General features: G+C 38.2%; 1 protein-coding gene across 7 annotated transcripts in view; it reads right to left on the bottom strand.

Annotated features, from left to right (window-relative positions):
• The window catches only part of LOC131079368 (protein RAE1), a 169,227-nt gene that overhangs the window by 85,622 nt on the left and 58,092 nt on the right, over positions 1-25,513 (bottom strand). For all 7 annotated transcript variants that reach the window (XM_059221603.1, XM_059221602.1, XM_058017281.2 and 4 more), the window contains exons 3-6: positions 6,304-6,390; positions 6,129-6,197; positions 5,732-5,925; positions 3,703-3,844 (exon numbers count right to left, since the gene is read on the bottom strand). In XM_059221603.1, coding sequence (XP_059077586.1) covers positions 3,703-3,844; positions 5,732-5,925; positions 6,129-6,197; positions 6,304-6,390 — 492 coding nt within the window. The remainder of the gene's footprint in view (positions 1-3,702; positions 3,845-5,731; positions 5,926-6,128; positions 6,198-6,303; positions 6,391-25,513) is intronic.

Here is a 25,513-nt window from a genome sequence, read left to right as displayed (position 1 = left end):
GCAAGTGCATTGAAGTGTTTGTTAGGTGCTACAAAGGGAGCCTAACCCTACCTTACAACTCCCATGAGCTGAAAAGGGGGCCTAACCCCACCTTGCGGCTCATAAGCCACTTAGAGCCAGAAAGAGGGCCTAACCCTGCCTTTCTGCTCCCATGAGCAGGGAAGGGGGCCCACCCCCGCCTTGCTGCTCATAAACCACTTAGAGCTAGAAAGAGGGCCTAACCCCGCCTTCTTCTCCCATGAGCCAGTTAGGGAGCCTAACCCCGCTTTCTGCTCCCATGAGACGGGAAGGGGCCTAACCCCGCCTTCCTAATCATAAACCACTTAGAGCCAAAAAGAGGGCCTAAACCCGCCTTTCTACTCCCAAGTTGAATCTCATTCCAAACATTGATTTTCCTCCAAAGTATGTCCAACATCAAAATTTTCTCTGTCATGGAAATCAATTGGAGATCCAATCTTAGTAGGAATTTCAGTCATCGCACCATCTTCTAGCAAAGTGCTGGTAGTATAACTTCTGATATATTCTATATCAGAATCAGAAGAGCTCCTAGTTTTTCATAAAACTCTCAATTGATCTCAAAATTACTTGGTTTCTGCCTCTGTATAGGGTTGCCGTGGATTAGGAGAAGTTGTATTCAAAATACTTATATGAATAGGCTCCTCACTGATATTGTTTTGGGAAATAGCATCGTCTTCGTATTTATCGATGTAGATTTCACTTATGTATAATCAATCAACCATTTCTGGACCCAAGTTCAAATCAGGTAGCCAATTATTTCCCTCTTATGAAACTGGCGCAGAGTGTAGTCATGTCAATTTCCTTTATACTTCTGGACAACTCCCATTGTTTACATCATTCTTGTTTGCTAAAGTTTCAATGTCTCCATTTTCATGTGTACCTGCGTGAGTCTTCCCTAAACCCTCCATTTCAAGCTCCGTTCTGAGGCAGCTGATTTCAGATTTTATTAAATTCATTTCCACCTCAATATTAACCATTTGTGACTGATAAACTTCTGCAGATATTTGAAAATATCTATTTCCAACCAGATCTTCTTTTTCTTCAGAAGCATAGCAGTCCTTTTCATTCTCTCGAGTTGGCAGCAACCAGTTGTTTATCAGGCATTAAAGCAGATATATCTGTTGATTGTGAAACACCTGTACTTTTCCTAAGACACTGAGATAGATTGTAAATGACAGACTGGAGAGTTTGAAGATCAGATTGGCTCAGGTTGTCTGAAAAATGATGAATTACTGATATATTATGCATAGTTTGAATAGCCTTGTTGTAATTTTCTTCTTTTCCCTCTCTAGAGCTGTTAAAGCCCTTTGACTAAGTTACATCAACTACTGTTTGCCCCTCAGGCTGGCGGGAATGATGCTATGATACCAATTGTAATGTCCCCTTTTGGAATATTCCTATATTCTACCCTAGAATCACCAAATAACAAATGAGGTATATTAAGGTGTATTGTCAACTTTAAGCCTCGATTTAGAGCCAAATACTTGAAGATATATAAGTCTTCTAATTATTTTTATCAATTCTGAAACTCATTGCTTCTTCCTTGATCGATTGCCTTGCTCTCCTTCGAATGTCTTTTCTTGATTACTTTACCCTCCTACCTTCTTATTTGAAACCTGTTATGTATTTAATATATCTTTTCCTTTTATGTCTGCTTCTTACCTTCATATGCGGTTCTGGACTACTTTCCTTAGTGGACACACTAACCTGATCACAAAGGAGGCAACTCTTTTTAGATACATGCCTTTTCTGAAGTCCAACTCAGATCTCCCAATTCCTTATCTTCTCCTGTTAGATTCCATCAGGACTTTCTTACATTACAGATCAGAACTTCTTTCCTTTATCAATCTATTTCTTATTTCAGATCTGATGCCATTCTATTTCCATTCCATTGATCCTTCCTGGATTCAATTCAGGTCTCCTTCAAATTTGCAGATTCTATCTTTCAGAACTGCTCAAAAATATATTCATGACTGATAATAATATATTTATGTCTTCTGCATTGCTATATTTATATCTGCCATAATTGATATGTTTAATTCTGCTCTGATCTGTGTCCTGTTCCTTTCCACACCTCTCTTCTATTTATTCTTCTCTTTTGGAGTGATTCATCTGTTCTTTATACAACCCTTCATTTAGACGAATGGTTATGTCTTTTCCTACGGGCATTACCCTTGCAGAGAGTGGCAACCCTAATGATGCTGACATGATCGCACCTTATCAAGGATTATTAGGGATACATATTACTATAAACACAATCCTTAACTTCCTTAATTTATTCGCTGCCCAGTTAACCTGTATATGGATCGTTGTATGCGGGTTTAGGAATCATTGCTGCTCTGCAATAATTTGATGTCTCTTTGTATGCTCCTCAATTTCCTAAATCGTCCTAAGCAATGGCCTTATATATGCCTTTGTTTAGGGCTGGAGTATGAGTCAGCCCTTAAATATTCTATCTCAAGGCCATGTCGGCCCTAATTATATAGCGATCGCCCTTATTTAAAACTTCTATGTTTTTTGTCACTCAGTCACAACATGTATTGCAGACCTTTTATATTTGAGTGAGAATGCAGTTGTTTCAGCACGATTGAAAAGGTTAAAAATTTTAAGGCATCATATTGGACATTGATGAAGCAAGACTTAATTAGTACAGACATCTGTAGTTCTATAAATTTTATAACCTGTAAACAAAATATAAAAGCACAGTGCTGTGAAGGTAGCAGGCAAATGACACATCAGACTAGAATGGAAAACCTTATTTGACAACCTATCAGAACAGTCTGACAGCACATAAATAAAGGTGATTTTTCAAAAGATGTTTACCGTCCAGGGACTGTTGGCCATCACCAGGATGGCCAATGGATGTCATCCCTGGCCATCCCTGGATGTTTCTAGAGGATTTGGCACCATTTCGGGAGCATACCCATTCTAACATGGGTAATAAGGGACAACCTGGGAACGCTTTTGAGGTGTCCCTGAAACATTACTCTATGTAACAGAATTTAATAACTACATAGAATACCTATATCCAAGATAACAAGAAATCCTAATGATTTCTGTTAGAATACAAAAGACATTATATCAAATATTTTGTCAACACTGTTGTAAGATTGTATATGCTGGACTGGTTATTTACTTTCTGATATGAATAGTAGAACTGATGATATAGGATGTAATTTTCTTTCGAATTAATACAAATACCAATTACTGATCAAAAAAATATATTTTGTCAACACAAAAATAGCTAACAAGAAATGATATATCATGATGTGCATGAGCATTAGCAACCATGAGTACATAACTATATTTGCTCAAAAAGCAGAGTTTCACTCTACAAATTACATGTGTCCCTATGAAACATAGACTAAAGATAAGATACCATTGATAGGCATGGGTGTCACAACAACTTGATATGAGAATAAACAAGACATTACTTCTACTAAGTGGAATTAAACTTCACAAATTGATATATGTTCAAATGCTCAACTCCCATCCTGTGCATGAGCTTCAATTACTGCAACCAGAAAAGTATATTTTCTCTCAAGAAGATATTTGTGTTATGGATGGCATGACACTGTAATAAATTTTATTACCTTTGTGAGCAAGGGGCACAACAAAATTCCAGTACTCATACATTTACTGTATGAATAAATATGTTATAAAAACAAGGTCAATAGTAACTACCTGTGGATTCTGCAGATTAAAGATTATCACGTTTCGATCTGCAGTCCCAACAACCATAAGAGGATGCCGAACACTCAGCGCATAGCATCGTTCAGGAAGTGGATGGACAAATGCTGGGTTTTGCTGTCGAGTATCCCAATACCTACATAAAGTACATAACAATTAGGAAATGCTGATAAAAATATCAAGACAATTATGATCATGTCCAAAAAAACCATCAGTGCCCAAACTTCTTCTACAATTACTATAGCAAGACTCTTTATCTACTAGCACTGCTTGGTACATGCTATTAAGGACAATTTAAGACCATAAACCAGTCATCAAGCTATTATTTGGTAAGTACTGAACTCCAACTAATTTGGTCTTACAAACCGTCCAATGTTTACATTGAGATTGAAACAAAACGTTTTTGAAAAACAAAAAAAAAAACATTCCCAGATATAGCTATAAATTTTGAAATTGGAATTCTGCACATACTTTACACTCAAAAAATTAATTCAGATTTTAACACACAGCCCAAAAGCTGATCATAACTTGAGAGATTATGCCCATTGTCAGAATAATTATTTTGCAAAACAAACAACACTTCCGTCAAATATAGATTTTTACAAATTTTGTGCATTTTACTAGTAACTATACCTTCTATACTTCCAAGAAAGCTAATACCTAATACAAAATATAGCAGTTATTCAAATAATAAACATTGTTTATCAATGAAGCAAAGCAAGCATTGATTAGAAATCATGAACCTCCAATGGCTAAAAAAGTAAATGCCACACCACCCAACAAAATTAATATGTGGAGCATGATTAGCATCCTTGTTCCACAGATTTTCATTTTTTTTATTCTGAATGAAAAATTATATTAACAATGACAAATACCTAAAGTAGGATCAATGGGACTGAAAAGTGCATCAAGTTACAATAGGAAAAAAAACAATAACAAAACTATCCCACTAAAAAATTTAGAGCATCTGCCAAATGATGGACTTTGAAAGTTTTAAACTACTTAGTGTCTACCTAAGAATGCCCATCTTGGATAGAAGAATTGAACAGCGTTGGAGGTGAGTTGAAGGCTGAATTCAAGTAAAACTGTCAACATGGAAAGGAAACTGTTCATAAGGAACCTAATAGTTAAAAGATAATGGGAAGGCTACTCTGAAAGACACTGCATTCCAAAATGTTGTGCAGACAATTAGTGTTGATGCTTGAGACAACAATTAATATTTTCTCAAGCTGGTTGAAAGGATTATGCTTAGAGATTTGCTTCATTCTAGACTCTAGTCATAATTCAATTGAGCAACATGCTAACATTAAATATATATAGCGAGCATTATGGGTTTCACATAATGTGACGGCCCATAATAAGTTCAATGATAAGGAGTGGAGGTCACACAGCTTGACTGATTATCAACTCAATGTGTCCAAAGTCTTAGTTTAGTTTGGTGTTACCATGCAAATAAATTAAGAGACTTCAAAACACGAAAGTTAATCAGTGGTTAGGCTGGTTTTCTTAATCATTGGTGATTTGACGGAATTATTCTGTATGATGTAATTGTCAGGGCATACACCATTTTGTTGTGATAAGATTTTAGCATTTATCATGAAAACAACACAAATGTTTTACAGCCCAAAACAGTAAGTAGACAAGTACGGTAAAAAATAGCGTAGGAAAGAATAAATGTAGGATACCATGACGTTCAATAAATTACAAGCGTTGCCACTGTTCTGAGAATCTTAAATAATAAAACCCTCAATTTACATCCCAGTGAACTACTACAGGAAATATTATGGATTTTTAGTTAAAGAGCATCTGGCTGCACAGAGACAAGATTATGGTGAGTATATGATTAGAAGATAGGACATATATCAATTAAATTTTCTTCTTTTATATCTTTAATGAACATATTCAATATTAATCCAAGTGAGGAATTTTATTGAGTGAAAACAGCAAATAAAACCTGGCACTTAACCCCATATAGGCAATAACAAGAGAAGAACAGGGAAGAAATCATCATTCTCATACATACTTTAGTGTCTTGTCCCAACCTCCAGTTACAAGCAAGTTCAATTCTGCAATCCACGCAATCTCTTTAATAGGAGCGTCATGAACTCCCACTGTCACTGGCTGACCACCAGAGAGCAGAGGCCACATTTTAACTTGCTTATCACAGCCAGCTGAAAAAACTACAGTACCATCATCCTTCCACGTTGAACAAAGAACCTATATCGGAAAAGTATTAAATACAATCAATAAGCACACAAAGAACTTCAATGGTGATTAAACAATGCAAAATTTAATAATTTAATATTAGTTATCATATATCTGCTATAATTTCCACATTCACAACAAAGTCCAACACAGGAATTATGAAAGGGGCAGAAACTCAAAAGTATGACATTCAAACACAATCTGAAACATCTCACCGGTTGATCATGTGTTATTGCAGCTTTGGGCATGCTAGCACCAGTACTATGAATTTCCCAGCACCTTACCTGGGTAGCCAAGTTCCAAAATATAAAGATCAGAAGAATATAATTACCCTAAATGAGTAATGTTTATGCAACCTTGTTCAGCAATCTGTTGGCAGTAAGAACGAACATGATTATCCCAGGATGTTGCCACCAAATAGTTAGCTTTTGGACTGAAAGAGAGGCTTGAGATGCTATCAGTTGGCGGCTGTACAACCTGCAAAACAAAGAAACAGCATATATAGTTATGTTATTGTTTTGCCTGTTTACTGGTCACACTGCACATTCCTCCCACAGACTATAAAGTAAATATATTTGCTAAGTTACTTTAAACAAGAAACAGATAACGTGGTAGTATACAGTATTAAATAAGAAAGGGGAGCTCTATGTTTTGCAAGTTACTACATATTTTAAAATTTTATATAATAATAATAGAACTTAACTATCATAGTAGAATAATACAGATTGTTCAACTTTCTTAACCACAAAAAAATGTCATGCCTAAAAGGAGAAATCAACAAAATCAAGAATGACACTAATAAGATGACCACTCCCTTAGATCTCTTAGCAGTTGCTTTGTCACCAAAGTGTTACTATTTACTAAGTTGTCATTAGTTTTATATCCAAAGTCATCCTATATACTCTAGTCGGTTAATACTACCGGAACATTCAGTTGGTCAGCACTAAAGCAGTCGGTTACAGAAGATAGAAGTCACAGATTCTAGTATACACCGAGTTGTCTACCGAGTAACGTTCTATGTCTACCGAGCAGCAAAGAAGGTATACCGAGTAACCTGAACCGAGTGAAAACATGTTACCAGATTCATTGAACCTGGACACATGTGTGGAAACATATTACAACATCGAGGAACAAAGAACCGTTATCACATAGGAAATTGCACTTCTAGATTGTGTATGATTTTGAAGACATCTATCCTATGAAATAATTTCTAGGGTTATTCATTCGATGAATCTTGTTTGTAAGATCGATGCATGAACAAAATCACCGTCCTAAAAGATCTATTTATATGCAGAATGATTTAAGGATCAAAGATGAGAAAAAAGAGTATGAGACATGTGTGATAGATAAGTTGAAAAGCAATATCATGACAAAGCACAATGTGTTATGACTGTCCCTGTTAAAAAGTGTTTCAATTGAAAATACATTATAATGGCATCTCAAGAAAGCAAACGCCTTGAGATCCCTGTTAAAAAGTGTTTCAATTGAAAATACACCCTCTTTCCATTAAAAAAAGAGAAGATGAAGATGAGAGATGACACGTTCCCAATTTCTGAAATTTGAGACTCAAGCGGGGCCACCCCTGCAAGAATGGTACAGTTCCTCTGCTAGAGGCCTTTCATGACTGTCAGAAATATTCAGAGGTCACCGAGAAAGATTTCAAAGAACAGTTAAGGGACAGAGTAAACAGAAGGGTTTACCGAGTTGATTTATCAATTACAGAGGTATGCTATGAGCAAGGTAATATTATATTGAGCACATAGAATCTGCTATAACATTTCAGATGTAAAGTTGCAGATATTTGTAAAGATTTTATTGAAATATTTTGAGTTGTAATAGAAACCTTTAACAGGGTAAAAGACTCTAACAAAGTCTGTAAATTGTAAAGCCTTTAACCAGGAGCAGCATTTAGTTTAAGTGTTGTAAAATCCTTTAGCAAGGTAGATCTAAAGATCTTGATACTCCTAACAGGGTAAGCTATTAGAAATAGCTAAACATGTAGCTCTAACCAAGCAACCTTTATTATTGCAGTAGTGAAGTTGTGGGTGCCATCCCCACCACAGTTTTTCTCTCTAACCAAGAGTTTCTGCGTAACCAAAATATATGTGTTATGGAGTGAAATATGTATGAATGTTATTTCTATGTTTTAGCTTTATATTATGTTTCAGTAATATTCAGTTTATGCTTAACAGTAAAGTTATTATATAAGAAAATTTTGAAGTACTGATTCACCCCTCCCCTCTCAGTACATTAGCTTTCCTAATTGGACCTAACAATTGGTATCAGAGCTTCAATCTTGGAAAAGGGTTTAACAGCCTAAAGAAAAAGATCTTATCAATGGAAGGCTATAAACAATCTCGGAGAATTGTGTATTTGCAAGAAGAGTTGGATCATGCTAATCAAGTGATTGCAGACATGCAAAGACAAATGCAAAAATCATTGAAAGTCAGAAGAAGGTTGTCTGATGATCTACAGGACTCACAAGAGCTGGTGGAACAAATTGAGACATCATCTGAGAACAGTTTATCTAAAGAGACTGAAGAGATGATTGGAGAATTGAAAGAAAAGAACAAAGCACTGATTGAACAGCTAAAAGCAATGAAAAGAGAACATGAGCATTTCAGCACACAGATGACTAAAAATCTAGATGCATTGAGAACAGCTGAGGATAAGATAAGAGATATAGAAAGAGAAAAACATTAACTTGAAGTATTAGTGACTGAAAAGAATGATGAAATCACAAGGATGACTGGAATTCAACACAATATGTTTGATCAATTGGGTTATGCACATCATGAAGCAAATCTGAAGGATAATGAGAATCAAGCATTGAAACTTGAAGTATCAAGGTTGACCGATGAACTTGAAACAGAGAAGAAATCCAAAGAAACACTGAAGAAGAGTTATGAAGCATCAAAGATGTTGGTTGAGCAACTTAATACAAAAAAACCCAACAAAGTTGCAGGACTCGGTTACAAAGGAGAAGACTCTACCGAGAAGGGAATCCACACCACCGAGAGAGGAGAATCATCAAAGCAAGCTGGAAACAAGAAGAACATCAAAAGAAAGAAGCCTATTTGCAACTACTATGGAAAACAAGGACATACTGCCAACATGTGCCAAATCAGAAAAGGTAAGCAACCGAATGTCACTAGGTCTAATGGTTATTGTAACAATTGCAACAAGTATGGTCATACATCTAATCAATGTAGGACTAAGTCTGTTAGCAATTATCAGAAGGCGAAATTCAAAGGGTTTTGTAAAAACTGCAATAGATATGGACACAATATCGAGAAGTGTTGGTTTAAGCAGAAGAACTATATGTGGTCTGCACACCGAGCAAATACTAGAAGCTACCGAACTCACACAGATCTTAACCGACAGTATACTGTAGTACCATGGGATTACAATACAAGGATATGGTGTGAATGCTATGGAAGATATGGACATATAAGTGCCAACTGCTTTATAAGGTTTGGAATGAACAACCGAAGATCGTGGAGAAATCCTGGTATGGCTGGAGATTGCAGAGATCAACCCAGAAGAGATACTGAGGTAATAAGAAGCAAATTACAGATGATTTGGAAAAAGAAGGAAAATGGATCAACTAATGAAGAAAGCACCTTACCTACTGAGTTAGGTGCATCTACTTCGAATTAATCGGTAAAGGTATGAAGGGACTGCATTCTCTCAAAGTTAGATCTTAACAGTTCCTATTTTATCATGTACTTAATTCCAAAATTTGCATAGCTAAGATGCATTAGCAAGTTTGAAATTCTATCTAGTCTTCTAAAGCACCAGAGTAGTCGATAAATGCAAGAGACCTGTCTAGTCGGTAAATACAGGAAATTTGTCTAGTCGGTAAAAGGCAAAAAGGAAGGCAATCAGTTTAGTGGAACCGAGTGCATTTAATGTTTTTTGACCTAACTGCACGGAGCCCAACAAGGTAAAATGTGTACTTAAAGCACTTTGCGCGGTCATTTTACACTTACCAAGTTTTCAGAGAGCATAGCTAAGCGATTCAAAGGCGATCAAACACCTCCTGAGCGAATTTCAAGGTATTTACACATCGATCTCAAGCATTTTTAAGAGCTAGTTAACCGGGAAATATCAGTGTGATTATCTGTTTTATATTTACTAAGTGAAAGTGTTTGTTGGTTAAGTTTCAAACCCTAAGCTTTTTTCGTTAGTAGATATCCTGAGTTTGTAATGGCTCCAAAGATTCAGAAACCCACTATTGTTGAAACCATTGAGAAGCCCCCATTGAAATATTCCCTACCTCCCAAGTAACATCTGAACCGGATGATAAAACGGCATTTTCACTCATTTCGGATAGGGTTCTGCTGGTTGAGGATGTTAGATTTTTCACCAAATGTCGTGTTGAGGAACTAGGTCATACCGAGATCAAGGACATGTATGATGAACTTTGCACTGATGGGAACCTGGAAAGCAAATTCGAGCATATCAAAGTCAGGGGATTGACCGAAGCCCTAACCTATCCCCATGTCTTCAAACCTCAATGGGTCAAGTTTGTTCTGAGCAGAGTTCATGATAATTTCATGTGGTTAGAGGAGCAACCATTCAAAATCACCAAGAAAATCATTCACTTGATAACCAGATACCCTATATACGACCATGCCGAGCTCAGAAGATGATATCATAGAAAGAATTGATCACTTTAACCGGAGTTGAATCTGATTGCAGAGGTCTGAAATTGAACAATGTGACAGATGCCGAACTAAGGTTTGCAATTAGAGTCATAGGTTATTGTTTCTTTCAATCGGTAAGGGAAAACAGTGTACCATGTGCAGCTGTTGATTTAGCATATAAAATTGTGAAGAAGGGAATGAAGATTGATCTTTGTGAAGTGTTGTTGAAAGATCTATTTGAAAATCTAAACACCATAAGGAAGCCGAAGAAGAACAACTCGGCTAACACACTGAAGTTTGGATCACTCTTGGTATGCATGTTTTTCTATTTTTAGAAATTCTTTCCATCTGTCGGTAACATAGTTTGGGAGCTACACCGACCAATCACCCATCAAATAAATGACTTCATCAAACAGCTAGGTGATAACTTTAATGAGATTATGGATGATTACTTCAGCAAGTTTCAGGAAAGGATGCATAATAGGTACCGGATCCCACCTCAGCTTGTGGAGAAATATAAGGATGATATATGTTTTGAAGTAGACACCGACTACTATTATGTTAATGCAGTAGAACCAAGGACTCAATCTCTACCATCCATGGGCTATGAAATGGATTTTGACATTTCACAACAGCAGATAGATGCCTTTCTTGCACTTCCAAGGCATGCTACAAAAATAAGGTACGGAACCTATGAAGAGGTTAAAGAAAAAGTTAAGATGAGCATTGTAGTACCTAAGGCTACAAGGAAAGCAACTAAAATGATTAAAGTGTTAACTGAGAAATTTGGAGAAGGTTCTTCCTCCACTCCTATCAAGAGTGAACTACTTGCAATTGAGGAAGAATCTGAAGCTCATGAAGCTGCTGTTACTTTGAGCACCGAGTTGCCAAAAGGCAAAATTTTGAAAAGGAAGAAACAGGACTCATCACAAGTATCACCGACTCCTCCAGCAAAGCGACCTAATACTAGATCATCTGTAGTGTCACCGAGTAAGAAGCAGAAAAATGTTGCAATGCCTAAGGTCACACGGACTTATAAGAATACGCCTCGTAAACTCATTTTGAGCAAAGAGTCAAGTGACACAGAGTCTGAAGACGTAAGCAAATTTCAAATTGTCAAAAGTACAAAGGAAGATGTACACAATGTTGAAAATTTTTGTACAAAATTGAAACAATATGGTGGATTTGGAGCTTTTATGATTTCAGAAATGAAGATGAAAAGAGGCAAATAGAAGAAGCAGTAGTATGTACACTACTTAAATTCCGAATAGTCCCATTGGAAGTGACTGATTTCCTTCCTAAAACATTGTATTCACATATCGACACTAGGTGGCAATATGCTATGGACTCGGAGAAACAGGTTAGAGAAAGAGTTTTGGTACATCTCTTTCCAAACATGTCGGTAGATGACATTAAAGAACATTTAAAGACCTCACAGACAAACTTTCAAGTAAAGCAGAGAGCATTGAAAATGATGAACGGTCTTTATCTTGAAGTCGAGAATGAAACTAAGGAAAAATGGCAAGAAATATTCCGACTCTAGAATGATGAACCTCATGCTGAACCTCAAAGTGAAGTTGAAATAATTGACATCACCGAACAAGATCCTGCTGAAACTATTCAATTAGATGAGGATGTCATGGCTACTGAGGATCAGGGACAAGAAATGATAGAAGGCAATGCCTATGCCCAACTGGTATCCAGTGAATCAGTTTTGGAACAAGTCAAGTCATATCCTCCGGTCACTCAACAAGTCCCAACCGAGCATCCTAAGGATACTGATCAAGGGAAAGGGGGTCAACAGTCTACCAAAGGAGAATCTACTTCTCAGACCACTGGGGAACCGACTTCTCAAGCACCTGCAAGCACAGATACTGTTGCCACCGAGACCCCAAGCACAGAAGCACCGAAGGACACAACAGAGGCTTGTTGTGACCATTTCACACATCGCCCCATTAGAATGGGGACCCCCTCTTTTGTTTTTGGTTTTGCCTTCTCTTTGCTTGTTTTGCTCTCTGCTTTTAGGATTTTGAGTGAGTGAGTGGTCTATCTGAGCTAGCTGGATTAGGGTTGAACTTTGGAGGCTCAGTTTTAGGGTTTCATTCAAGTTGAGTCTAACCAAATTTTGCAAAATTGTTAGTGCACCTGAGGATTCAAGATTGTCAAAATGAGGTATACCTTTCAGGAGAGTCAAGTTAGTTAGGTCAGGGATAGGACAGGTCTCAGGTCAGGTCTAGATTGAAAGATAGGGGGTTTTTGGGTAGGGTCCAATTTGTTTCTAAGTCTGGGTTAACTAAGCATGGTCAGTGAAGAAAGGGAATCTAGTCGGCCAAGTTAAATAGGGAATGAAATGGATCAAGAGCCTAAAGATGTCAAATTCGCTCCTGACCCTCTCAGGAGGCCCAAGGCGAAATTCTCAAAAACACCTTTTTCTTGCAAGGTGTTGACGTGTATTTTGTACACCATCATACACAGAATAAAATACCTAAAGGCATCTTATCCTCTCTTGAATAAAGTCTCTAACTGCTGAAGATTCGCATGAAAGATCAGTTAGGATGACTCCAATGTTCTGGTTAGTAGGGTCTCTACGTGTGGATAAACTCCAGTGGTATGATGTGATTTGCTGGAATCACAAGGGAACTTACATCTGATGATTGAACTTCTGATCTGCTTTGCTGGAACACAGGCTCTTACTGGCTTAGATTTGAAAAAAAAAAGGAAAAAGGATGAGGGCGAAGAGAAGATATAATCCTAATACTAAGAATGTAGGAGCAATGATTTGATTTTTGATGAAACTCTAACTAGGTCTTGTTTTGACATCAATGGACCATCTCCACAAGGCTAGTGCGATCTTCTAAGGGAAGCTTTATGATGTTCAAATCATCATCGCAGGCATAGACACCATCAAGTTGATGCATATCAATGAAGAAGCGACAAATTGAAATTGAGCTTAAGCTGAATGATTCCAGTTGACTACACAAGGCAAGTCTGCAATCAACAAACTGCTAGTAGTATGGATATATGAATTCCACCATTAATCAATCGCATTTCCTCCATTCATCTAATCATCTACCATCTAGGATTGAAGACTCAACAAGAAACCATGCAAATTGCAAGAAACGACACACTTCACCATTACTTCAATGAAAATGGAGTTTGTTTACAATCAATGGCAACAATTTCTTGCCTTGTCCTCCTATTCTACTCTAATTACTATTCTATCAATTTCTAACTACTCTCTATCTACTAACTCTCTAGCTCTTGCTAATTAGCCTTTACAAATGAAATGCCAGGGCTTATATAGTGCCCACAATACAATTCGATGGCTTAGATCAATTTGAGATCAATGGCCAAGATTCAACAATGAAAACCCTAATTAGGGTTTGTTACAACCATTACATAACATTTAATGCTTGACCAATGATAAAATTGTATTGCTTGGACACATGTCCCCTCTAGAAAAATCGACCAATGGATAGCTGGGGTAGGTACATCGGAGTTTGTGCCACCTTGAATGAGTTAAGTACATTGAATCTGGACATGCTGAGGTGGACCACACTGACTGGAGGAGTGATGACTAGGATGCCACCTCATCTGACACTTGTAGCTTGCTAGATATTCAATTTGATGTCGTTGAGAGGCTATCTTTAATTAACTCTTGTCCTAACTCCTTTTGTCCTTGATTTGCAAGATGATGATGTACCTCGCCTTGGAACGCTGGATTGAAAGAGGTTGCCCATGTCCTGGCTTGATCGTCCCGACGAAGACCGTCCTTGATCCGGCTTGATTTTCCTTGATGAGATCTCCATTTGATGCCTACACAACATTTCAAAATTAGTAACATGATTTTGCAAAGAATAGCATAGATTAAATTAATTTTAGGAAACCTCATGATAAGTCCTTGAATTATCATTTCCTAAAAAAGATTGAGCTATTACAATTCAAAATTCAAAATTCAAAATTCAAAATTTAAGATTATGACGATCAAAATTCGAAACAATAAATCCATATCGCCATACCTCACTTGAGAGCTAACTCTAGAATGCAAAACAAGGAATTTGCCTAGGCAAAATTAAAATTTGAAGCCTTTGACTTGATCTTGAAGGATAATGAACGTCCTCTTTATTAATTTGCCACCCTTGGAATCTTTGATGTGTTCTTCAATGTCCTTGGCAAGTTCGCCTAACTTGAAACTCAAACTCCTTTGATAATGCTTGTGCCTTCCTATTGATAAGACTCACACCTTGAACACAATTCGCACCTTCTCTTGAATGATAATTTCACCCCTCCTTTGTATGAAATTCGCTCCTCTTTTGCCTTCTCCAAGTCGCATATGAGAGATGATAAATGATGATGTGAAAATGAAATAAACACCTCCTTTTATAAGCGCTCACCTCTCACAATTAACTCTAGGCCGACTTTGATAAAATGAGGCAATTAAAATGATTTTAAATAAATAATAATGGCCGACCTTGACAAAATAAACCCAAGCGCTCAACTTGATTTTATAATTAATTAACTTTATGCCTTTATAATTAATTTTTTTTATTTTTAATAGGCAAAATTAATTAATAAATGATATGCGTTATTTTTAAATGCCACTTAATTAAATTTTCAAAACCTATCGAATTTAGCATTTAAAATAAATTCAATTGTTTGTTTTGGAGCCAAAATGGGAAGATGAAAAAATACAAACCTCATCGCCCTGGTCCCTGACTGAGGGACAGGAGCGATCCATCATCTTGGTCTTGATTCTTGCAATTTTAACGTTCAAAGTCTTCATCTCCACGTTGAATTTGCCACTTTCGTTGGGCCCTTCGAGCTTGAGTGTCTTGCTTATGTGAACAAATGCCTTTTATGACCATTATCGCCCTAGTCCCTTGGAGAGGGACAGAAGCGATCCTAGTGTTTTCTCCTTGACCTTTGTAACTTCGAACTTCAATCTTCATTGTAAAGGATAAACAATGCTATTCTTTCATTCCACGCTTGTCCTACTTGTCTTCCACAAGGCGTATGGATGTTTGGAAGGATCATCGCCCTTGTCCCTTGGAGAGGGACAGGAGCGATCTTAAAGCTCTAGCCAAAATGCGTTATCTTTCAACCTTGGTTCCTCGTTCATTGCCTCTTAAAGGACGTCCTTGATCTTGTGTGAACTTGCCTTGACATGCATTTGAAGGAAAATGAAGGTTTTAATAAAAATCGCCCTGGTCCCTTGAAGAGGGACAGGAGCGATATAGTCTCTTTGTTCAATTTGATGATCATTTAACGTTTGAAGCCTTTGAATATCATCATCTAACCATGCCTTGGACCTTTTACCTCCTTGCAAAACCTTAACCTCACGTGATTTTTGAGAGATTTAGCCAATATGATTAATATCGCTCTGGTCCCTTCCTGAGGGACAGGAGCGAACTTCAAGATTTTGAGCTTGTCATTGTTTTTACCAACTTGCAATTACCTTCAACGCGTAAAATGAAGTCCTTTGATCCTTCTTAGTCGCTTGATGTGTGATAAACTTTCAAAATTTATGCCTTTATACAAATTTCGCTCTGGTCCCTTCCTGAGGGACAAGAGCGAACTGGGATATTTTAGTGCAAATCTTTCAATGTTGGCGACCTTTGATGCTTTATGCTTGATTGAAACACCTCGAAACGTCCTTGCCACCTTGTTCTTTGTCTTGGAGTGTCTTGAATTTGGAGGAACGGCAATATAATCATCATATCGCCCTGGTCCCTTGGAGAGGGACAGGAGCGATATTGGTCCTGTAGGCTTCATTTCATCTTATCTCCTTCAAAATTTATCTTCAATGGTCTCGTAATGTACCTTTTCACCCATCCATGCCTTGAGACCCTTTGTAACTTGGCAAGAAAATCATCTAAGACAAAAATCGCTCTGGTCCCTGCCTGAGGGACAGGAGCGAACTTGGGCATTTGGGTCCCTTGTTGACGTTTCATAATCTTCAATTTGTCTTCAACGGGTTCGATTCATCCTCCTTTCTTGCCTTCAAATATAAAACTTACTTGATTTTTTCGTGAATTTTGCCTTATGAAGAGCTTCGCTCTGGTCCCTGGGAGAGGGACGGGAGCTACAAAGAACTTCGCCTTGGTCCCTGACTGAGAGACAGGAGCGATTTTTGCATTTTGGGTCATTCTTCTTCACGACGGCACTTCAAGTTATATTCATTTGGTAGAATGCATCTCTTTGGACTTCTTCAAATCATCAAGTCGTTAAAATCCTGCGAGGACAAAGCAATGTCAGACTTTAAGCTCCGGTCCTTCACTGAGGGACAGGAGCGAAATTTGCTCTCTAGGCCAAATCGTTACAATTTTCATCAAAAAAAGTCTTGGCTAAGGAAGATATCATCTTACTTAATGCTATGAATAAAAGTTAATGTCCAAAAAAGGTCTAAAATTGTGCATATAAAGAAAATCGCTCTGGTCCTTCAGTGAGGGACAGGAGCGAATTTGACCTTCTAGGCAAAAACTTCATCATTTCATCGTTTTTGATCAAATCTGGATGCTCTATCATGCTCATTTCGTCCTTCATCGTGCCTTTGATGTCTCAATTCGTCCAAACAAGGTCAGGAATGACTCCACTAAGCATTTTCGCTCTGGACCCTTGGCGAGGGACAGGAGCGCTTCGCCTTGGTCCTCCTAGGAGGGACAAGAGCGAAGTTCGCTCTGGATCCTCAGTGAAGGACAGGAGCGAAATTTGACTTTTCGAACTCTCTATCAGGATAAATTTTATGGAATATAACATTTAAGTATAAGAACTTATACTTTAAGTTATATTCCATATATACTTTCAGGATGTTTGAGAGTGGTTTCAGACCTCCAGGAGTTATATAGCAAAATCTAGTTTTTTGAGGTTTTTTCAGTTTCCAGACTTAGTCAAATTTCAGGATCAGGGCATTCCAGACTTAGCCAAATTTCAGGACTAGGGCATCACTCAAGCCGGACTTGCTATCCATGTGATCCCCCGACAGCACTCAAAATGCAAAGGCCAACTAACAAAACCCTAAAAGACCTAGAAAGACAAACCCTAAAAAGCAAAAAAAAACATGGGTCCCCATTTGCAATGGGGCGATGTGTGAAATGGTCACAACACAAGGTCAAAATGATTTTTATGGTTGGAGTGGATGTGAAAAGGTATGTTTTACCCTTTGAAGATAATTTGGATGGTAAACAAGAAGCAACCAAGCCCAAAAAGGAAAAACCGCTCCTAACCCTTGGAGAGGGTCCAAGGCGAAAATTCTAAAACCTGTTTTCCTCTCCAAAGTTTGAGCAAAGCTAAGCCTAGGCATGAGTTTGAAATGATGTTTGAATTGCCTTGAAGTGAAGAAGGATTGTTGAGAATGAAAGTTTTGAAGGCAATTATCAAAATCACTCCTGACCCTTGGAGAGGGTCGAGAGCGAATTTCCAAGGTTCTCTCCTTTTTTTGTAGAATTAAGACAAAATCTTGCTATATCTTCCTTGGATAGGAGAAGAACGCGATGTGTTATGCCTTAGAGGTGATTTGAAGTCAAAAGAATGAAGGGATATGCTTAAAATTCAAAAGTCGCTCCTGACCCTTGCAGAAGGCCCAGGGCAAAAATCACAAAAACTACCTATTTCTTTGAAGATTTTGCAAAGGCAAGGATGCACTAAGGTAAAGATGCCCTTTAAAGATCATGATGAGTAGTGGTTTGCTTCAAAACTTGATGATTTTAGGCCAAGAGAAGAAAAGTCGCTCCTGACCCTTGCAGAAGGCCCAGGGCAAAAATTTGAAAAACCTCCACTTTGCCCTGCAGAAACAAAACAAGCTTGAATGAGTGGATGAAGAAGGACATTACCTAGTGATGAATGAAAGATTCAAGAGAAGTTGATGATGGATTGAGCCTAATTTGCAAAAATCGCTCCTGACCCTTGCTGAGGGTCCAGGGCGAAAAACTTGGAAGGAGGATTTTCTTGCTTGGTTTGGAGGTATAAACATGATCTTGCTTGGTGAAGAGGTTTTTAGATAAGGAAATGAGGATTTTTAGTCAAAGTTGCAAAAGTCGCTCCTAACCCTTGCTAAGGGTCCAGGGCGAAAATCTTTCAAACACCTATTTTGCCTAACAACAACAAACCAAGCAGGCATGGAATGAATGAAGAAGATCCTTGCTTAAACTTGTGAAAAAGATTGGAGCTAAATGATGGAGGAGTAAGAGCAAATTTGAAAAATCGCTCCTGACCCTTGGAGAGGGTCTAGGGCGAAAAACACCAAAATCACACTTTTTCTCCTAAGTTGGATAGAACTAAGTCTGGAATTCAGTGAGAAGACCTATTTGAGATGTCTTGAAGAGATTTTGAACTTTGAAAAATGTCAATTTTGAGCCAAATTATGAAAATCGCTCCTGACCCTTGGAGAGGGTCCAGGGCGAAATTCCTCTAAAAGCATTATTTCCTTCAAGATTTTTGATGAAGTAACTCGGTGGTGCAAGGAAATGGATCTTGGAAATTGAGTTGAGAGTTCAACGATCAAGCTAAGGTGGATTATAACCTAAAATGAGAAAATCGCTCCTGACCCTTGGAGAGAGTCCAGGGCGAAATCCACATTTCCACCTAAATTCCTCATGCAGAATACCAAAATTTGAAATGCAAGACCTTAACTGGATATGAATTCACCCTCCAAGAGATTTTAGAGTCGAGGTATGAAATATTCAAGGCTAAATTTGGAAAATCGCTCCTGACCCTTGGAGAGGGTCCAGGGCGAAATCATTAGCAAGTTTCATTGAGACCTTGATCAAAAAATTGATATTCTCCAGTTTGCACTAAAACACCAAAATTGCTAAATTTGAGACATTTGGAAAATTAAATTTAAATTCGCATTAATTTAAAAGCATTTTGCATTTAATAAATTAATTTTAAGCCTTGAAATAATCAAAATTTTACCTTGGAGGATTAAAATTAATTTTTTTAAATTTAAAATGAGCGCTCAAGGGAATTGTTTTGCCTTTATAGGCAAGTCAGCCACCCTTTTTTGGAGATTTTATTTATTTTTTACCCCTTTTTTGCCAAGTCGGCCTTGAAGGGAGTAGGGTGAGCACTCTATATAATGGAGGAGTGTTGCTTCACATTTCAAATCATTCATTCATTCCTTCTAAGTGCGAAATTGAAGAGCAAATTGAGGAGCGAAATCCAACAGATTGAAGGCGAAATTTTGCTAAGTGTTGAAGGCTAAGGAGGGTGGAATTTATTCTTTTGAAGATAGAGGAGGCGCAATCCATCCAAGGGAGGACTATGATTTAAACATTGCCTAGCAAAATCCATTTTTCTTGCATCATTTTCAAAGGTCTTAGAGTTTAGTACTCAAGAGAAGGTATGGACTCGTTTTGATATTCCTTGTCAAGGCTTGTTTTAATAGCATTTTTTTTGGAAGGGTCTAAAACTTGAGAAGTGTTGATTAATTAATTAGGAAATGATAATTCTAGATTTATCATGAAATTTCCTAATTAATATCTTAAATCCTTTTTTTTTGAGTCTTATTTTCTACCCGTTAATGTTCAAGGACTAATTTTGAAATGTTGTGTAGGTGCCAAGATGGCGACTCCAAAGGCTGGAGTATCTACTAGTCGCCTGGCTCTCATCAAAGAGGATCAGAAGAATGACGAATTGGAAACCAGGATCGTGTCCAAATGGAGTAATATCGGAGACACCAACTTAGGAAACTTCAATGTGAAGAAGTTTCGAGAGGTCCCCTACATTGGCAAGCCATCACCTGTTGCGAAGAGGATAATTGAAAGTGGCATCATCAAGGCTGCAGGTTTCCCTCCCGCAGTCAAGTGTCATGAGCTGATGATCGAGTGTGCCCGCCATTATGACTCACAATCAAGGACGATCGTATCCAAGGAAGGAAACATCTTAGCTTACCTTTCAGAGGAAGCTATAAGTAAAGCTCTTCATCTTCCAGAACATAAGGATATGATTTACAAAAGCCTAGAAGGAGCGAGGTCGATCTATGAAGATGATCTCGATACTTGTCTGAATCTCATCAATAAGAATTGGTTGCTCAAAAGTCGGCCTTGCCTGAACAAGATTCCCAATACACCGCATAGGATCGACTTCCAGGAGGAATACAGAGATTTGATAACTTTGCTCAATCGAGTTACAGGGGCTCCTCAAGCTTTTTACTTTGAAAAGTGGATGTTCTTCTTCATTCAAATGATAGTCCAACGAAAAGGAATGCTTCATTGGGCCAGAATTATTAGCAATTGTCTGAATGTGCAGTTGAGAAGGCTAAGACCCACCAAATCGTTCCACATGAGCTCATATGTTATGTATGCCTTAATCAGGAGTTTCGAGTATGCAGGGCTACCTCACAGAGGAGTGATCGGAAGAGGACCCGGGGAAATGAGAGTTTGTGATTCTTATGTTCATCTGCATCATCCGCCTAGAAGTGACTACAAGTTAGTCAATGACACCTTCACGATGAACATTACTAGGATATTGCAAGGTGGGATTCATAATCGACTATCTCTAGATGCACAAGAGCTCATGAAGAAGTATGGTGCATGGTTCATCCAGTTTCAAAAGTTTACATACATCAGAGTTCATGGGTGTCCTTCACCTCCCTACATGTTGCCGAGGTATCCGACAAATAGGATAGTGCTACTTGAGGTGACTAGACAGTTGGCAGCTTATGCAAAGGTATCCAGACACAAGCATGGAAATGGAATTCCCGTGCCCATCATATTGGGGAATTCACTTGAAGTATGTCCTAACACTCAAGCCTCGGAAGATGCAGAGAAGGAATTATCTTTATATTCATTCACATCCTTTGCCTCACGGGAGAATTTTGATCCTCACGGTTATATGGAGGAGACAATCGGTAAGAAGGACAAACATGAGTTTCAGGTGGAAGACTTTTGGATGAATCTCCCAAGTGATTTAGAAGTTAAAAGAAAGATGCATTCCAGGCTACCCTTAGATCTCATCAGGAAATGCAAAGTTTATAGAGTAGCTGATCAAGCCTAGGATAATGGTAGGCACCTCCAGTCATCCTATGAAAAAGAAGACAAAGGAGTGAAGATAGATTGGAATGAGCCCGAGGTTTTAGACTTGAGAGTTTTTATGGCTCCTGTTTTATCATGTACTCATAGATGGGTGGATGTACAGCATCAGAAATTGAGGGAGCAGAATGTATCAATGACTTTTACTTTGGAAGCAAGACCAGAAGAAGGAGAAGCAAGCGTGAGTGAGAACACTTCTCATCCTAGAGGTGCAAAGAGGAAAGAAAGACCTGAGAAAAGGGAACCTTCCAAGAAGAAACAAGAAGCCAATCTTGGTCACCCATCAAGCACATCTTCTCGACATGAAAAGAAGGCAAGCCAAGGGGAAGGTCAAGGGAAGATGGTACTTGAAATTGATGAATCTATGGAATCCATGGTACAAAATGACAAGCCAGAAAAGGGACAGACACCTCAACATTCATCGAGTCAATCTCCCCAAGTTGATGCTAATGAGCTACATGAAGAGAAGAATGATGATAAAGCGACATCTCCTTTCCGAGAGGATGGACCACTGCTTGAAGAAATACAAGTAAGAGAAACAAGATCCACCATCCCGGATTGGTTGAAGGAGAGACTGACAAGGGTGGTTGTGGTTGAAGAGGAAGAAGATGTATTTGATTTAGAAAGCCTTATAGGAAATTCTCAAGAGGTAATAGAAAAGAAGAAGGCCACAAAGATGTCCAAGGTAATAAGGGATGAGACAGGACCCAGGAAATTGCAAATAGCTACACCAGTAGTGGACAAGTATGAGGGTGAGATTCTTGCAGATGAGTATGACTTAGAAACATTTGAGCTCGGTCCACTTACTACCGAACAAGCGATGGAAGAGGCAACCAATTCGTTTGAAGCACTTAAAGACAAACTTAAGGAAGAAATGGAAGCTTGAGAGAGAGGTCGATGCTTGGAGAGGCTATTTTAGTCATCTCAATCAGCCCTTAAGACGTCAGGATCCAGCAGTATCTCCTTTACAAGCACTTCCTCTTGAATCAGTTGGCGAAGCAGAAAGGATCAAGATCTTGGTTCAGCTTATGAGCTCTTGGATTGATAAATCCCACACGGTAGTCACTGAATTTACAACAAGAATGATGAAGACAGTTCATCGAGCTATCCAGGTCCTTGAGGTTATCGATAATCTAATGATAACTGTGGCCGCTTTCACTCACACTAGAGATGTTATCATTCCTATCCTACAAGTGATAAGGCAAACACCAAGACGGATCCTGGCACAAGAAAAGATAATGGATGGAGGAACTCATAACCTCCTACAGTGGTCAGCTCTGCTCCAGATGAAAGAGGTTCTTTTTGAAGACATCAACACCAAATGCAGTCAAGTTGAAGGTGTCATCCATCTGATTCAAGATAAGGTGTTTGAAGTGTTGTGTACCATTCTTGGCAGGTGGATCGAGATTGAGACAGATGTGGATATCCAAGAGTTGGAGGAGAGAGTCAAGGTCATCTTTTGCAAAGAGGAGAACGTCATCACAGATGAGCAACGAGATCTGATGTTCACTACCATGTTCCTGATTGAGAAGATTAAAGAACTCGAACCTGGATGGGAGACAACTCTTCTCATTGCTTTTGATCAAGTCCTTCATTTGGAAGAACGAATGAAGAATCTTCCTGAGATTCCCATTGCTGAGATTGAGGGAATTGTGTCCAGATTCGTTGGATATGCTAAGAAAGAGCATAGGAAAGGGAACAAAATTCTAGATGAAAAGTTGTTATAGGATGATGTGGCAGCTTAATTCCTATTGGTCTATGTTTCCTCGATATTTTTGCCAATTAAATATTGGCTATGCATTTAATGATGTTTATCTAAATGGGGACCTTTTTTGTAACAAACCCTAATTAGGGTTTAGGTGTCAAAATCTTGGCCATTGATCTTCTTTCGATCTGGACCGTTCATTGTATTTGAGGATGCTATATATACCCTCACTCATTTTCATTTTGATAATAGTTAGAAGTTAGAGAAGAGAGAGAGCTTAGAGAAGAAAGTTATTGTGTAGCAAGATTGAGTAGTGAAGAAAGAATTTTGAACAATTGTTGTCTATTTGGCTTTGAGATCAATAAAATATTGAAGTTATGGTGTTTTATTGCAATTTAAGTTTAAGTTTGAAGGACTAAGTGTTGTGCTTGATCTTTGGTGAGATTCACGTTCCAAACCACTAGCTTCTTACTGATTGTAAGGACGCCTTGTGTGGTCAACTAGAGATATTGAGATTGCTTGAAAATTTGATCATTGTTGAAATATTGATATGTATCTCTATGATAGTATCTATATCCTCGATGATTTGAAAATTACTGAATCACCTTAGAAGATCGCATCAATTCCAGTAGAGTTGTAATTCCTTGGCGATACTGAAATTGGTAGAATCTTACCAAGTCTAGCCTACATTGAGTTATTCTTAGGATTAGATTAACATTCATCTCTTGAAACCCTTATCTTTTGCTATTTTTTTGAGAATCTGTTAGTATTAGGAAAATCCTGTTCCTGCAATCAAAAGAGAGTAACACGGACAAGCTTTCTCAGAAAGTACGTAAGACCCCTTGAAGAAACAGCATATACAACGACCACTGGTGCTTATCCACACGTAGAGATCCTACAACGAAGAACCTTGAAGTCATCCTGATTGATCCTTTTCGCGATATCTTCAGCATTCAGAGGCTTTAATCAAGAGAGAATAAGGTACCATTTGGGTATTTTATTCTGTGTTTGGTTGTGTACAAAATACACGTCAACAAGGCTACAGGAATAGACAAAAGTGTTGCCTCTACCGAGCAACCTACCGAGGATGATGAAGCCTCCAAAGCCATTGTACTAGTTCAACCGATGAAAGCCTCATCATCTAGAGACAAGAAAATGAAGAAACATAGTTTCAAGATAGATCTGTCTAAGCCCATTGTGTTGCCAAATGTTGACATCTCTAAACTGAAAGGGCAAGCACTCATTGAATTCGGAGAGCTATGCAAAGCCAAAGCTGAACAGGAAAGACAGATGGCTATCCAGAAAAAGAACCGTGTACTTCAGAAGGTTAAGACATTATTGACAGACATGCTACCTGAAGCTACCGTGAATAAAGATGCTACCATCCATATGCAACTGGATGAACTCCTCACTCAATTAGAAGCATCAGGAGTAGACGCATCTGAATACCTTAGCAAGCTGCAGGATAAAGAGCTAACTGCAAAAATGGTTGAAGAAGTGCAGAAAGCAATTGCTGTAGGTAAAGTTAAACTTGTTGGATTCATAGCTGAGCTGTCCCCTCAACTTAAGCATATTCTTTATTTATTTCAAAAGCTTTGTACATTCTCTTTATTCATTAAGGATATCAAAAATAAAACCGAAGTCATTGAACAAGAGATCACCGATCTCTCCAATACATTGACTACCGAGCCAAATTCTATTCAAAATTTCTACACCAAATTGCAAACTCTTATGGCTCAACAGTTGGAACTTCGAAATGAAGAGCACAAGATCAGGATGGATATAATGACTCTTCAGACATTATTCATTCCTCATCTTTCATCTGTTCAAGAGCAAATCAACCGAGCCACTCATTTATCCACTCAACCAGAGGGAAGCACACTAGATGGTCTGATCTCACTCCTAGCTAACATTTCAGCTTAGAATTCATTAATGGCAAGTGTCAAGGATGCACTTACCACCGCTCTCACTGATGCCAGTACCAAGTACAAATCCATTTTTGACCTGTTGCCTCCATCGAATGGTAACTAGTTTTGATAATTGTCAAAAAGGGGGAGTATAGTATCAAAGTATCAAAGAGGGAGTATAGTATACAGGGGGAGTATACCGAGCAGAACAGAGTATCCAAATGCACAGTTGAATTTGACAGGGGAGCAGTAAACATCGAGCAGTGATCAAAGAGAAAAGAACAAGTGCAGTAAACACAGAACATTGATCAC

Source organism: Cryptomeria japonica, chromosome 5 (genome assembly GCF_030272615.1).
Source record: "Cryptomeria japonica chromosome 5, Sugi_1.0, whole genome shotgun sequence".
Lineage (NCBI taxonomy): Eukaryota > Viridiplantae > Streptophyta > Pinopsida > Cupressales > Cupressaceae > Cryptomeria > Cryptomeria japonica.
The sequence above is the reverse complement of the archived record's forward strand: the minus strand, read 5'-3'. Positions and strand labels throughout refer to the sequence as shown.